The 15526-nt window shown below is 34.4% G+C and overlaps 2 protein-coding genes across 2 annotated transcripts; both read right to left on the bottom strand.

Moving 5' to 3' along the window:
* Positions 1–678: 678 nt before the first annotated feature.
* LOC105121749 (putative leucine-rich repeat-containing protein DDB_G0290503) lies at positions 679–11365 on the bottom strand. Its single transcript, XM_011020523.1, has 8 exons — positions 11136–11365; positions 10840–11040; positions 10564–10686; positions 5135–5175; positions 4847–5024; positions 1613–4753; positions 1326–1444; positions 679–1150 (listed from the first exon to the last, which is right to left on the bottom strand). The coding sequence occupies exons 1-8, from the start codon at positions 11223–11225 to the stop codon at positions 919–921; spliced, it is 4125 nt and encodes a 1374-aa protein (XP_011018825.1). The 5' UTR covers positions 11226–11365; the 3' UTR covers positions 679–918.
* A 1991-nt stretch (positions 11366–13356) lies between these two features.
* On the bottom strand, positions 13357–15398 carry LOC105121747 (UDP-glycosyltransferase 73D1). Its single transcript, XM_011020522.1, has one exon. The coding sequence runs from the start codon at positions 14846–14848 to the stop codon at positions 13367–13369; it is 1482 nt and encodes a 493-aa protein (XP_011018824.1). The 5' UTR covers positions 14849–15398; the 3' UTR covers positions 13357–13366.
* Between the last annotated feature and the right edge of the window lie 128 nt (positions 15399–15526).

Below are 15526 nucleotides of genomic sequence, written 5' to 3'. Positions count from 1 at the left end.
GACAACAGCAGAACCATTCTTTTGTTCTTTCAATATATTGAAGAGTATACTGTGCTGATTGCGTAATGCCCGTACAGGGAGCTTTTCACTTGGACAGGTCATCTGATGGCAATCTTATAGTTATAATTAGCAGTAATTTATGGATCGAATCAAGATTCATGAAATAAACTCCTCATTTTGCTGTAGATAGGCTAATAAATTTAATTAAGCTTGTGATGAAACTTCAAGCCGAATAAAGCACAGAAAAAACAGATACGCGGCAGGATTTCAATACCTCCATGATAGTCAATCAGATCAAGGAGTGGACATAAAAAGGAAATGTGGGAGTTGGTGATTTAAATGGGCATCTTGTGAAGTGCAGGGGAATATGCGATGCCAGGTGCTTCAATATGCTGAAGACAGGTGCTTCATTGCGAACTGTTGGTAATAATTTATCAAGTCCAGTTCCATCAGCAGCTGCTACAATGCAGACCACTACATGAGGTTCACATCTGCATTAAAGAACAATTTTCCTGGATGCGCAGGCCCTTGTTTTGGATTGTGGCTGCTCAGCTGTCGGGGTACTTATTTGGATAATTCATAATGAAGAACAACAATTTTCATCTGATCTTTGATAGTCTGAGTTTATTTTCTGACAAATATTTTTAGGTGGATGGTCTCTGTGTATGCAACTAGCAGAGCAAGCAAATTTTCTCTTATTGGATTTCAAATACGCTGCTGCATACCAGTAGTGGTTCGTAAAAACCTTCAACCAAAACTCAACTGTTTCATATGCACAACATCTGGGAACTATGACCTCTTTGTTCTTTTCCCGATTTATTTTATTCACTCTATATAACATGGATGCTGTTTGAGAAAAAAATACCAAAAATCATGAGTTGAAAATCTACTTGAAACTCGCAAAACGAAGTGAGTTCATTAGAGCCACCTCTTTCCACTATTGGAAGCCTTTAGCTTCATCACAAGTTCTTCACGGCTAGCTTCGACCTCTGCATACTTCAGGCTCATGTGGAAGTATCGCTCTCGAATGTCTTTTAACTCTGCCTCCAGTGACGATTTTGTGCGTTCAAATTTCTCTTTTGGTACAACTTCACCTTCAGCTGTTGATTTTCTAGATCTTGGGACGCTTTTACGACCCTCAGACTTCAACCTGCATCCAGTCCAATCGCAGTTAAAACTTGTAACGAAAATATAAAAACGAGGGAATGAGTTATACGCTGCCTATACCAAAACTAGTTCAGACCTCATTCTTTCAAATCTCAACTGAATATGGCTTCGCTCTTTAAAGTTGAAAATGAATTTGATAGCTTTATTTATATACTCACCTTTTAAGCTGGATTTTATACGAATTATTTTCTTCCAACGCCTTGGCCAGATTTTCCTCAAGTGAATGACTTTTCGACGCAGGATCAACTCCATCAGGACTTTTGTAGCCATAATCACCCTGTTCTTTAAAGAGTTAGATAATGTAACTGGTAATTTTCTTTTCGTAACCAGCATCCTTCAGAAATTGAGAAAGTTGAATATCGAAATATATATATATATATATATATATATATAGAGAGAGAGAGAGAGAGAGAGAGAGAGCTTAAAACAGAACTGAACCCCATACTTCTTGCAGTTGGTTGCTGTAAGAATTCTTCCTCTCAGAGTCCCTCTGGTTCTGCTGTTGTTCCATCAAGAACATCACCTCTCCTTCAAGAGATTGAGTTCTTGTTAAGCATGCAAGTTTATCCTCCTCAACTTGTCGCATCTGCTGCTGAAGTTGCTTGTTTGCTCTCTTGATCCGGGTGAGCTCACTGTTAATCTCTGCATACTGTTCACAAAATGCCTCCTTTGCCATTAGGTCACCTTCCATCCGCAAAAGCTTTTCTTCTAAGGAAATTATTTTCTGTTTGCTGTCCTCTAATTCAGATACGGCCTTCTGCGAAATAGTGATCTTCTCAATAAATGAACTCTTCTCTATCTTCAACTCTTTGCACTCTCCAGATACTAGGCGGAATGAAGTTTCCAGTTTCTCTTTCTCATACTTGATTGCATTGAGTTCATTCTTCAAAGCCACAACTTCATCCTGAAGAGATCCTATCTCCAGAAGCTGAACCTTCAATTTGGTAGATTCTTCCATGACTTGTTGCCGTTCATACTCAGAAACTGTCAGCTTTAATTCAAGATCGCTAAGAGTGGTTTTAAAATTTTCTTCGCAAGATATGTAATTCGTCAACAGCTTTGACATTCTTCCATTGTCAACTTTTAGCATTTCTTGGTTCTGTTTGGATGCAGCGAGTTCACCCATCAAGCCTTGAACCTTCGTGTCGGATTCAATCTGGGAAGTATTGAGTTCCGATTCTAGCCTGGCTATGACTGCACATAAACCAGACACTTCATCCACAGCTTCAGAAGCTATTCTCTCTCTATCGGCTTGAGTTGCAGAAAGTTGCTTGGTAAGGTCTCCCACCTCTCTTTGAAGACTCTCAACTTCAACCATCATCTCCAAATACATCTGGTTTAGCAAACTAAATCTCTTATTCTGTTTTTCATTTTCCTCAAGAAGTGTCTCCAACTCCGTAATTAGTTTTTTCTCTTTCGAGGCACTATCTTCTAGAACTGAAGATATATTTTCTTCTAAAACCGTCACTCTTCTGGAACAATCAGCAAATCTTCTGTGCGACTCTCTCAATTTTGCCTCCAAATGGGTGCAGTGCCCTTGCAACTCTAATTTCTGCCTTTCCAACTCTCCAATTGATTTCTGAAGTGAACTGCATTCTTGCATAATACTTTCAGCAGTTGCTTGCAAATTAAGATTCTCTCTTTTCAGATAATCACATTCTTCTTGGGCTTCTGACCATTTATCATGCAGTCGTTGTAGATTTTGTTTCAGATCAGTCGTTTGAGTCTCCACGTCATTTTTCAATCTTGAAACCTGATCTTGAAGAATCTGAACCTGAGTTTTGGAATTCTCTAATTCCAATTTAGTTGACTTCCTATCATCTGTCAATTGTGTTATTTGACCTTCCAAGACAGTTATGTGTGATGATAACTCTTCATTTTCTTGCTTTAGCTCTGATAATCGGATCTCCAATTCCTGTTTAGCACTAGCTAGCTCTGAAGATCTCTTTTCAAGAATTTTATTGGCAGAAACATGCGAATCCACACTGCTGCTAAGTACCATTAAATCCTTTCTCAAGTCATTCAGGCACTTCGTAGCAATGTCACCTCCCCTTGTCACAATCTCCATTCTTTCTTCCATCTGGCCTTTCTCATTTTGAAGAACGGAGAGCTTGGCTTCTAATTCTCTCTGATACCTTTGAAGAGTCCCATTCTCATCTTCTTTTGACAGTAAACTAGCCTTGAGTCTTTCTATCTCAGCCAATTTTTCACCGAGTTCCATATTCAGTTCTGTAACTTCAACTTCCAGTTGCGATTTCAGGCTTTCATTCTCTTGAATTGAAAGATTGTGATCATTTTCAATCTCCCTAAGCAATTTCTTCTTCATCTTCTCTTCAAGTTTATCCATTTGTGATTCTTGGCCATTCCCTTCGGACAAGAAACTGGTCGAAGATAAAACTCCATCCGTGGAACTTTCTTTGTTTTCCTTAAGTTTGAGCAACAACTCAAGGTTTTCATCTGTCAACTCCTGGCAGTCGCTTTCCAGCTCCTGCAGCTTAACTTTTAATGCTTCAATTTCTCTGATCAAATTTTCATCACCTCCAGTTATGGACTCCATTTTTGTGGAATAATGTCTTTCATTCAGCGACTCTGATAGCTGTGCTTTCAAACTGACTATTTCTTTTTCTTTAGCAGTTAGCTTGCATTTGTATTCAGTCTCCATATCCAAAAAATTTCGGTTGTTCATACTCTCATTTTCTATGCTTCGGTTTTTGTCCTCCAGATCCTGTTCCAGTGCTTGTACTTTAGCCTGCAAAATTTTCTCCGATTCTTGCAATTGTTGAGTGTGTAGAATTAAGTTCCTGTTCTTCTCCAAGTTTATCTGGATAGAATTTTCCATATCGCTGAATTTTGACTGGAGAGCAGAGAGATTATCTATCTCATTTTTCTGCTTTTCGATAGTTTCTTCCAGCTCCTGAAGCACAGATACAAGCTCAGCATTAGACTCTTGACTCCTTTTCAGCTGGACACTGAGATTAGCATTGGATTCCCTCTGAAACATAACATCATTTTCTAATTCCTTAACTGCACCTTCATCTTGGAACGTGTAATCCTCCAATGCTTCTGGTTTCGCAGTAGATTTCTCTAACAACAGTTTCAATTGTTCGACTTCTTTTTGCAGCCCATCACGTTCTGCGCATGCTGCTGACAGCTCCATGTACATGTTTGCCTGGTTTTTAGACTGCTCAGAGTATTCCTTCCTCAATATTTCCATATCAAGCATCAGCTTCCTGGCATTCCTCTCCCACATCTTAGCCTCATTACGAAGGTCTTCGACTGTATCTTCTGCCGTTTCCAACAATCTCTTAGAGGAATCTGAAACTCTCAAAGATGATGTAGCAAACTCTTGTGTGTCTTCTCGAGAAAGGTTTTCTGGAAGCGTTGTCCGTGATTTAAATGATGCTTGATTTGATTCAGATGGATTGCCTATAGGATAACTCTTTTGGGAGCTTGCCGAATTTGGTTTTCCTGAAATCAGGGGGGGCTCATCACCACTTAAGTTGTTTGATGGCGAGAAACTTTCCCTTGTGAAATCCTCGGCTGAGTCATAGCTGTGATGTGAATCCGAGTTAGAGAAACTGGCTTCCTACAGTGAAGGATGAGGTTATGTTAGTTTAATACGAGGAAAAAAGGGAAAGAAGAGCTGCCGGTGACATTCAAAAATTGCGCCCATGCTTACCGGCCTCTTCTCATGTTCTTGCGGAAGTGAGGTACAGCTGGAATCTCTACCTGAGTAAGATTCCTCACTCTTTGCAACTGTACCATTAGACTCCTCTGACTTTATCTCCACTTCATGAGACTGAGAGTCTGCATTTATATCTTCCTTGTGGGAATCTGTCTCCTTCGATTTGTCATCCCTGGAAATTGTGCATATTGAAAGATATTTCATGAACAAATTAATTCACAGGCAAATCAAAACACTGAAAAAGAAAAGGAGGGAAAAGTGAACAAGTTTCACCACACAAACCTGATTAGTTTTGTTCTCGGTGTCAGGCATTGAATCTTGACCTGAAAAATAATATATATCAGATAAACGGCTCAGATTACTACTATCAATGATAACATATTCAACAGCTACAACCAAATGTGTTTCATGCGTAGACAAATTAGACACACAACCACTGCAAATCAAGTTGGAAAGGAATGGAAGTTTTTCAGGGAAGAGATTTGGGGGATTTGTTTACCATAAATCAGGATGTGTGTTCCCATTTCAACTATAAATATAGTTCTTGTAGGAAAATAATATTCAAAGCTAAAATATATTGAGCTATAGAGAAAAGTGATATAAGATTACATAGAGTTAAAGAGTTGAGTTAGAGAATTTTTTTTTGGTGTAGTTTTGAATTTCCTTCTATGGTACCAAGTAAAATTAGTATCTTTTTGGACAAATAAATTATCAAACTATGTTAAATTAAATTAAATGTTCTTAATTCTGAATATCAATCTTATTCTAACAATTGATATAGAGACTTGGATAATGTTTTTCTTTTTGACCATAAATCAAAGTGTTTAAAAATTGTTTTGAACATAGTAATGTGACAAGTTCATCAAGAAAACAAAATAATAAAATTCTTTTGCAAAATCATAATGCATGTTCCCCAGTTTCAACTATAAATTGAGTTTCAACTATAAATTGGGGTTCTAAGGTAGAATATTCAAAACAAAAATATACTGAGCAATACTGAGTAATAGAAAAAAGTGAGGTTATTAAGAGCTTATAAATTGAGTTGAGAAAGGTTATTCTCCTCCTTTGTTGTAATTTTTAATTCCATTAATAGCTACGTGGACAAAAAAATTATTAAACCATATTAAATTATGTGTTTTATATTCTGGATATCAATCATAGATTCTAACAATTGCTATCAGAGCCTTGAATAATTTTTTTTTCTAGAAATTAAAGTGTTCAAAAACATGTTTTGAATATACCAATATGATGAGGTTATAGAGATGAACACAACAATAAAAATCTCATACAAAACAAAGACATGAGTGAGTCCTACACATCAAACAACTTTTCCCTTCGTATTTTTACACGTGTTAATCATTCATGTGGCTCGACAACCCGAATTAATGACCCATCAACTAGACCTGACCTAGTCTAGGCCAATGCCATGTTAGCCTATATGCCACCTTCCAAGCCAAAAATAAGTTTCAATCACTTCACTGCCCCATCATCTATGAGGTTAGACACATCACCAACCATGTTAGTATGTTAGTCTTATTAGTTGCCACGTGTCTACCACGTCACCTTTGTATAGGGTGATAATTCGGTACGGTCAAAAGTAGAGGCAACATGTGTTATTATTTAGTGTTTAAGCCATGCATTAGGCCATATTTTCTTTGATTAAGTTTAAGATGTCTAAAGTGAAATTTTGATAATTATATACTAATTTTCAACTAATTTGATCATTTCAAACTAAACTACGAAGTTTGATTGTCTAAATCCATAGTTAAAGGTAATATAAGTGGAGGAAATCATTAAAGAAGAATTAAGGATAGATTAATAATGTATGGTCGATGCCAAGTGAAATCTTAAGTATTGAAATGGACCAAAGGATTTTAGTTAAAAAAAGATTATCAATTACATATATATCTTTTCTTTGATGGTGAAGCTGCAATAACTAATTTAATATTGGAAATTATAAATATAAAAGATTTGTATCTTAAATGATTATACATGAAGATTGCTTTTCCTTACGAAGATTTGAAGAAAGATATCTATATGAAGTAGCTAAATAGATTCTCCATGAAGGGAAAAGAGAATATGGTTTACAAGTTGAAAATGAGCTTATATGACTTAGAACAAGTTCTAAGATGAAGTTGTTAAGATAGTTTAAAATGAATGATTGAAAGGTGTAAAACAAATCCTTGGTGTAAGAACAAAGCTAACGGTACCTTGAATCTCTCATAAGAAAAGGTACGTGAAGAAAGTTCTCTACAAATTAAATATGGATAAAGCAAAACTAGTAAGCATATTATTTGCTAATTATAGAAGCATTCATGAAAGACAAACAAATAAAAGAAATACATGAGTTAATTTACTTATGATTCAATAATCAAAAGTATCATATTCATTATGATATGTATAAGACTAGATATTATATATCTAGTAAGAGTTATCAGTATATACATGAATACTATGAGAAAAACATATTAGGAAGCAATCAAGTGAATTTTGAAATATCTAAATGGTTTTTCATATATATTATTTTATTTCACAAAACTAAACTTGAAGTTTTAAGGTTATGTTGATGATAATTTAGCTGATGACATTGATAACAAGAAAAGTATTATAGGGTTTGTGTATACTTTAGGTAAAATAATTGTGTATTAAGTAAGTTATAAAAAATTGATTGTCTCTCTATCGTATAGACTGAATATGTAGCTATAATTAAAATTATAAAGGAGATGATATAGTTGCAAAGTTTATTAAAAGAACTAGCTAAGGATAATGAGAAGTATACAATTTACAATGACAATCAGAGTACAATCTTCTTGCTAAAAATTTAGCATTTCATTTTTATGAGCAAGAAAATTAAAATAAACTATTGCAATCATAAAAAGAGTTTGTGATTTGAGTTGAGAGAGTTTTCTCCTTTTTTCTTATATAATTTTTAATATTTTATCACAAGAGAAAATAAGTAGCTTTGTATAAGTAAACAAATTTCCGAATCACTTTAAATGATTAAATGGATAGTGATTAAATGGTTAAATGATTATTTGTATGTTTTCTTTTTATGAAAGGAAGAAAGGAAGCCAAAAAGAAGAAAAAGAAGAATCAAGGCATTAAATTATACAAGAGAACACAACATAATACAATAAATATCCCATTCAAGTTCTACATATATCTCCTCCAGTTCGATCTCACATCTATTTCGAATGTCATATTTATTATGCAAACTCATAAATTAACAAGATAATCAGAAATATTTATTGGAAATGTTTAGATATTTTCAACTTGCCAAACTTTTTCTAGGAAAACCAAAAGGAAAAAGGTATTTTTGAATTTCCGCATCTTCAAATCAAAAACTCTAATCAAATAATGTATCATCAAACTAACTTTAAATGACTGGTCATTAAAATCAAAACAACAAACAAATCCTTTTATTTGTTGCATATGACAATCATTTATTTCAAGATAGTAACTCATCGGAACTTTATCGAACAACTATATTAATCGATTCTTTTTTACTATTTCCTGCAAACATGTTTACTAAAACTTCACGTGGGTTACTTGTTCATGCTTTTCCACAAATATATTGATGTTCTAGCAAAATCTCAATAATAATAAATCATACCTTTATAATATTTGCATTGTAATAAATACAATGTAGTACTAAATACATTGTAGGGTTACAAGTTTTTAAAATTAATTAAATCAACCCTAATGCATATCAACCGGCACATTAGTTTTTGGTTAACCATAGTCCCTTCATCTACTTAGATTCATTGTTTTAAAACCTAGATTTACCTGACAAATCAACCCAAAATATGATAGACTTGATGTCTAGACTGGTTCGAGTTGAAAACAAAATAGTAAAAAAAAAATAATATTAGGATGACTAATAAAAAATCTAAGTTGACTCAATAACTTCTAGAAACTCAACTATCAATATATTAACTTTTTATTATAATTTTTTTATTTAAAATAATGTTATTTTAATTTTTTTTCTAAACAAAAATTTTAAATTAACTTGACCACAGCAATCTTGATCTTGTCTCCTGTTAATCCCATATCAGTTTTCAAAATTATGCTTAGATGTACACTTACTGCAAGCACCAGATGTCATGACTAACTTTGAACTATTGCTACACATAGAGCCCACGTGTGAATAGAAATAAGAGTGTGAGGGTTCGCATGGACAAAATTAAAGTACAAGCTTGATTCGACCAATTTCCAAAATCAGATGGACAAAACGATGAATTTATCCTTCTATTTAGTGCTCTAATCTCATGAATTTGCGGTAACATTGTGAAGTTGGTTTACATGTCCTTTCTTAATTTATTCCCACAAACCTGTTAATATTTTCTTTATTAATCATTTTTAAATGAAAAAATCAATTAATTGTAACTTTTAATTTATTTATATTTACTATTATATCTTTCTGTCAATTATTTTTGTGAAGAGTAATCATATAAAGTAATTACATATGATAGTTTCAATACAAATTAGTAAAGATATCCATTTAAATCAATAAAAAAAAAATTCTTTTTAAGTGAAAAACAAATAATTGTGGCGTGTGTGTTTTTCCCGCAAATACTAATATAAATATTTTTTTTCTATTATATCATATGTTTATGTATAGTTTTTTTTATAAAATGTAACTATATATATAATATAAATATTCTAAATATAATATTATAGACATGTTAAACATTTTTTAAACCTCAAAATAATTCTTTTATATTATAAAAGCTAAATTATTATTTTTTTCATTTTTAAAATCTGAAAACAGTCTCTAACCACCTAAATTTGAATGGGGAATACAACTCTACAGCCAAAAAAAAAAAACGATTAACCCATAATATTAGCATAGAAATTTTTATTAAAAAACAATAAAACCCATAACATGGAAAACATGTTAATATATAAAGCTGATTCATAGAGTTGAAAGTGAAGAAGTAGAACTCTAACAGTACAAGAAACATATGGAGAAAGCAATTACCTAAAGTAGTTCTTGTTAGAAAAAGATAGATCTTGATGTTTAACTAAGTACGTGAAAATAAGTAAGAAGGGAAAGCGTATTCTTTTGCCAAGAGGTCAACGCTTTCATAGCAAAATTAAAAAGAAAAAAAAAAAACAAAGCTTGCTCTTGAAGGTTACTGAAAATCAATATCTAATAACCAATTTTTCTAAAATTCATTAAATATAATAAATATTTAGAAAGTAATTTTTAAAAATTATTTTTAATCAAACAAATAAGGCAAAAACACGCTATCTATTTGTTTTTATTTTATAATTGAAACAAAATACATATACAGTTGGTTTTCTCTTGAGCAAGAGAGTGTAGTTCCATTAATGAAGGATAAGGTTGGGATATTTAATTAGGGCTAGATTCGTAGGCGAATTTAATATTTCTCAATTATTACGTAATTAAAGAAGGCTATCTCTATGCGAAGCTCACGGCACTTCAAACCTCCTGAAGAAAAAGAAAAAGAAAAAGGCCAGGAACTATTCAAATCTAATTCCAGGGACCAATCAAATCATTTCCAATAGCAAGATTATGACACGATCAGTCTATAAGATCCACGGCAACTATCTTGAAATTACTGTTTTTCTTTCTTTCTTTGAAGGTGGAGTTTGACTGATCAGAGCAATTGATCCGGACAGATTAAAAGCTGGAAAGGATGAAGAACCCAGCAAAAATAAGTAGTGGCGTGGAGTTATGAACTCACCTGTAAAATGGTGCCGTGATTGCACCTTTTCAATGGGAATGAAACCGGGACAGAATCACTCGAGCTCATGTAGCTTGCCATATTAACTGTAGCCTCTCCAAGAATGCCAGATCTAGCTGATCCCTGTAATTCAAACAATCTTGATGTGAACGGATAACTAAACTAATGTAACCACGAATCTATTAGCTACTTGTTTACGTAAGATCTGCAGTTTATTGACGATCATTAATGAGGCAATTAATTGAATTAAATTAACAATAGAGTGATTATAAATACCATGGCAACAACGAACTTGAAGAGGCATTCGTCATGTTCCTTTGAAGACTCATCTTGTGAAGCAGTCGACATGGATTCTGACAAGCTCTCAGTCCATTGACAATTCCCATTTCGAACAGCTGCTTTGCTCGTCTTTGCAATTGTTTTTCCAGTCTCCACGGAGATTATAGACACAGACAGCTTGTCCCATCCTCTTGGAACCTGTTAATGAGCACGGATATTTGTCCACTTTACTTAATCTAATCAAGTGAAAACAACCTTGCATGATCAACTTGTAAAAGAACTAGTACGGTCACCTGGAGTGCCTTGAAATAGGAGAATTTGAAATCTATTTTCTCCCCTGATGACGATTTAGCAGCTGGCCTGGCCTTGTGCAACCGGAACATTTCTTCTCCCTGTGTAGAAACTCTTGAATTCTCCTGAGCGTTCTTGTTCAATTGATGGTCACAGATTGTCAGATAACAACAGCAACAACATTACCACCAAGGAAACTCAGAAAGAGAGGCAGAGGGGGACAAGATTAGCTAGCTGGTCCTTGTTGAGAAGGGTGATATTTTATGTCTTACCAACTTTGGGAGTTACGTTAGTTATAGAATTAGAGAGATGCATGGGATATTTTAAGATTTTCCCATTGACAGCGCTCTCAATTTTACAAATAACCAAACTACTCGCCTTGCACTAGTGAGAAGAGAATTAACTCAACCTTTTGATGTATGGTATATATTATTATTCCTGCGCATACAGTGGGAAGCTAGGATTTCTAGTGGAGGAGGGTAAAGAACATATATATATATTAGGCGATTAGATTGTGAAAACATTTTATATAGATCAAATTAATTAGTAAATCCATTTTAAATTACAATTTTTTTCTAATAAAAATATATAGAAGGAAAACATAAGATAATATATATATATATATATATATATGTAGCTCTTCTCAATATTTTTTCTATAGAAAATTAGTTAGTTATAATCTAACTGAGATTAATCATAATAAATAGAAATTAAGAACTTAAACTCTAAATGGTAATTATAATTTAAGAAAACAAGATCTCAAAAATATTTTTATAAAGTAATTATCCCTAATATATTAACTAGTCCTAAAATTAATATGATAATTTTAAATTATATAAATAATAGATTCCTTGATAATCAATTGTTGCCTTTATGGAACTACAAATGATCTAGAAGCATTTCTATTTTAGTCTCTTTTGTGTTGGTTTGGGATTGAATTGCCTTGAAATCCTTACACAACGATCTCTTAGACAGAGCTCAAATGGCAGTTTTTAATTAAGGGGCCTGAAGAAATTTCTCCGGGGACCTTTCGTGTTGTATCAAAAGGCTAAGCGGGGCAATTGCCCCCGTTCCTCTACATGCAAGTTCTTCATCTTCATCGTACAGGTTCCTCCTCCAGTGAAAACATCTTCTTCATCAATGCATTGTCACTTGAATTTCTCCTTGCTCATGAAAACCTGTTTCTTGTGTTGTGCACCTGTTTCTTGTGTTGTGCATACCAAGACGATTATTGTTTTGGAAAACTTATTTCTCGTTTTTAATTCGGCATAAGATTTTTCTAGCCAGTACACATATTGTCAATATATAGCAAGATGGTCAATTTATTGTAATTCATGTTCAATGAATTCTAGAATGAGGATTTTAAAGGGGATTTAAAAGAGTGTATGAGAGAATAGTAGAAATTATTTTTTAATAATTATAATCTCAAATTATTTTCACCACATTAAAACAATTTAAAAATATATATAAAATCACCATATTAAAACAATTTAAAAATATATATATAAAAAATAGTAGTTGGCGTTCAGCTATAGCATGCATTATTTTTCTTGACTATCTTATCTCTAATAATTACGTGGTCTTTTCTAAATCATATGCATGTTTAGGATGTGCAAATGTTACTTTCAGGGTTGTTTGTAGAGTCCAAACTAAATTTGATAACCTAACAAATGGAAATTTAAATTTGTTGATGGAATCAAATGACTAATGGCACCCAGAGGACGAAGAAAATCAGCGATTCACTGTACATACAGACACGATCGATGGCTTTGTAAACACCTGACAGCAGAGATTACATGCCGATGACCAGTTACTTGACAAATATCCTATAATTATAATGAGGTTTGGTCCCGAGAAATGGTCACACCATGCAAGATTGATAATTGTTCACCTCCTCCGAGAAGGAAAGGCAAGGAAAAGAAGGAAGAGCTAAATTAATTAGATGATAAATATACATTCCAAAAGTCACTTACGAAACATTTGAAACACTTCTTTAGGGATTGAAACATTTGAAACATTCCAAATTAATGACATTGATTATTTATATAATTAAAATCTTAGCTTCAAATTTAAAGGATGTAGTTTAACTAATTATGTTTGAGTTTGCTTATTAGATATTACTAGTTTAAGTGTCACACATCTTAGAACCATTAACTACTTCTTTAATTGTTAATTTTAGAGTTTTAAAGGGTTAATTAAGTTGCGTGTAAACTGATGCAAACATAAAAAATTCTTAGCCTTGTTTTGAGTTTTGTAGCTTCATGATATCTTGGATTAAGAATGAAAGGTTGAGGTTGGAAGATCCACCCAATTCCATAGCCTTCTTTGCCGTCTTTCCAAGTTCAATTGCTCTCTTCCTTCTGTTCTTGCCTTCTTCTCCGCCTGCATCCATCAACGTAATTACTGCCTTCCTGACTTCGTCTTTCTTCACTAACACTCCAACTTTCTCTTCTTCTCCCCATCTCACTGGAACCTCAACGCCGATTCGCACACCGATCCTTAAAATCTCAACGATTAGCTTCTCATTAAAGAATTGCTCGGAAAACTGAGGCCATGATATCATTGGCACGCCAGAGCAGATCCCTTCAACAGTAGAGTTCCAACCACAATGAGTTAAGAATCCTCCAACTGCTCTATGGGACAAAATAAGGACTTGAGGAGCCCAGCCTTTGATCAGAAGCCCCCTTCCTTTGATCCTTTCTTCAAACCTCTCCTTCACGAACCATTCCTCTAATTCAGAACCTGTCTCTCCAGTTTTCACTACCCAGATAAAGGGTTTATTAGATGCTTCCAAACCCAAACCTAGTTCTATCAACTGCGATGGCACTAGGCGACATAGGCTACCGAGGCAAGCGTAAATAACAGACCCTGGCTCCATAGAGTCAAGCCATTCCAAGCATTGTGTCTTACCAATTGAAGCTTTGTTTCCTCTCTCAAACATATCTAAACTCTGCTTGTTATATAAAGAAACTGGTCCAATGCACCATACTTTCTTCTTTAGAGCCTTTCCGTACCCCTCAGCACAACCATGCTCCAACTCGTCAAAACTATTAACCACAACCCCATAAGCTGAAGATTCAGCCTCTTGCATCTTGTTACGGACGTCATCCAAATCAGGCAAGCTTACGAATGCTCCCGGTAGCTGAGCCTTTGTTATCTCAAAACTTTTTGGCATCCCTGGCACCACAAAAGGTTCTGAATCCGAATTTACAGTAAGGTGAGCTTTGTGAAGCCTTATATTATTAGAACTCAACAAAGAAAAGCAGCACATCCCATGAAAAACAATCCGTGGGATGTTGAAGCGTTGAGCGGTTTTGTCTGTCCAGGATAAGCACTTGTCTGATATTATGCAGCTTGGACGAGGCTTGGCATGTTCAAGTATGCGTTCTAATGGCTGCTGAAGCCTAGCAACTGCAACATAGAATCTCTTCAGTAGGTCTCTTGAAGGTAAGGTGTCAAGATTCTCGTAGCCGATAGGGAGTCCCACTTCTTCGCATGGAAACGGTATCTGCACAAGCCGAATAGGGAGACTAGATTCTCTTGCTCTTTCGATTATTGACACAAATCTTGATGCATTGTGAGGGGTAGTGACCAAACTTACAGTCACACCACGCTCTGAAATGAGCCTGGCCATGTCTATCATGGGGATCATGTGTCCCTGTGCCATAAGCGGGATCAACACAAAGTGCAGTTGACTAGACATTGGAGGCGCCATTACAGCAGGACTGGTAATGTTTCTACTTATACAAAAATGGAGAAGAAACAAAACTGGTTTGTTATGTGAAAGTTTCGCAATCCCATTAATAATTGGCCAAGTCTTATTATGTGAGCTTGACTTTGAACAAGTCGAGCGACAGAGTTTTTAGGTGAGTGGCAAATATACAGGGTTGCAATTTCCTGTTTACTTCCTTGACTCGACCAACGTGGATCTGGTGTGCCCTTTGACAAGTCAAAAGGCATGCAGATCATGATTTTGAAAAACTTCTACCTGGACGAAGGGAAATTATATTCAAAATTAATAGTCATATCATCTTGTCACCATATTCAGCCCTTGAAGCCAGTAATTGACTGTATGACATCCAAGGTTGGCCCTGTTAATCTATGGGCTGTGGCCTTAACTATAATTCTCTCCGACATGCCTCTACTCTCATTCATACATGTATACATATATGAATTGCATGTGAAAACGATCTTATAAATTGTTGTGTGAAATGATAGATATTGGATGAAAGCCATAAATGTTGAATATAGCTGGCCCATTTGTTATGCAATAATGCAAAGTGTTTTTTCCCGTACCTTTAGGTCTTCCATTTCAAAAAAAAAAATGAAAAAAATTATTTTATTATTTTATTTTTTAAATGTTTTTATATCGTTTTAATTTAATATACTAATA

Source organism: Populus euphratica, unplaced genomic scaffold (assembly GCF_000495115.2).
Source record: "Populus euphratica unplaced genomic scaffold, PopEup_1.0 scaffold46.1, whole genome shotgun sequence".
In the NCBI taxonomy this organism is placed as follows: Eukaryota; Viridiplantae; Streptophyta; class Magnoliopsida; order Malpighiales; family Salicaceae; genus Populus; species Populus euphratica.
Note: the sequence above shows the minus strand (reverse complement) of the source record. Positions and strands in the feature narration are given on the sequence as shown.

Coding starts and splice junctions, on each gene's coding strand:
- LOC105121747 (XM_011020522.1), bottom strand. CDS start 14,848: ATGGCGCCTCCAATGTCTAGTCAACTGCACTTTGTGTTGATCCCGCTT.
- LOC105121749 (XM_011020523.1), bottom strand. CDS start 11,225: ATGTTCCGGTTGCACAAGGCCAGGCCAGCTGCTAAATCGTCATCAGGG. Junction 5,025..5,134: donor CCGAGAACAAAACTAATCAG/GTTTGTGTGGTG, acceptor CACAATTTCCAG/GGATGACAAATCGAAGGAGA. Junction 1,445..1,612: donor ACAGCAACCAACTGCAAGAA/GTATGGGGTTCA, acceptor TTTAAAGAACAG/GGTGATTATGGCTACAAAAG.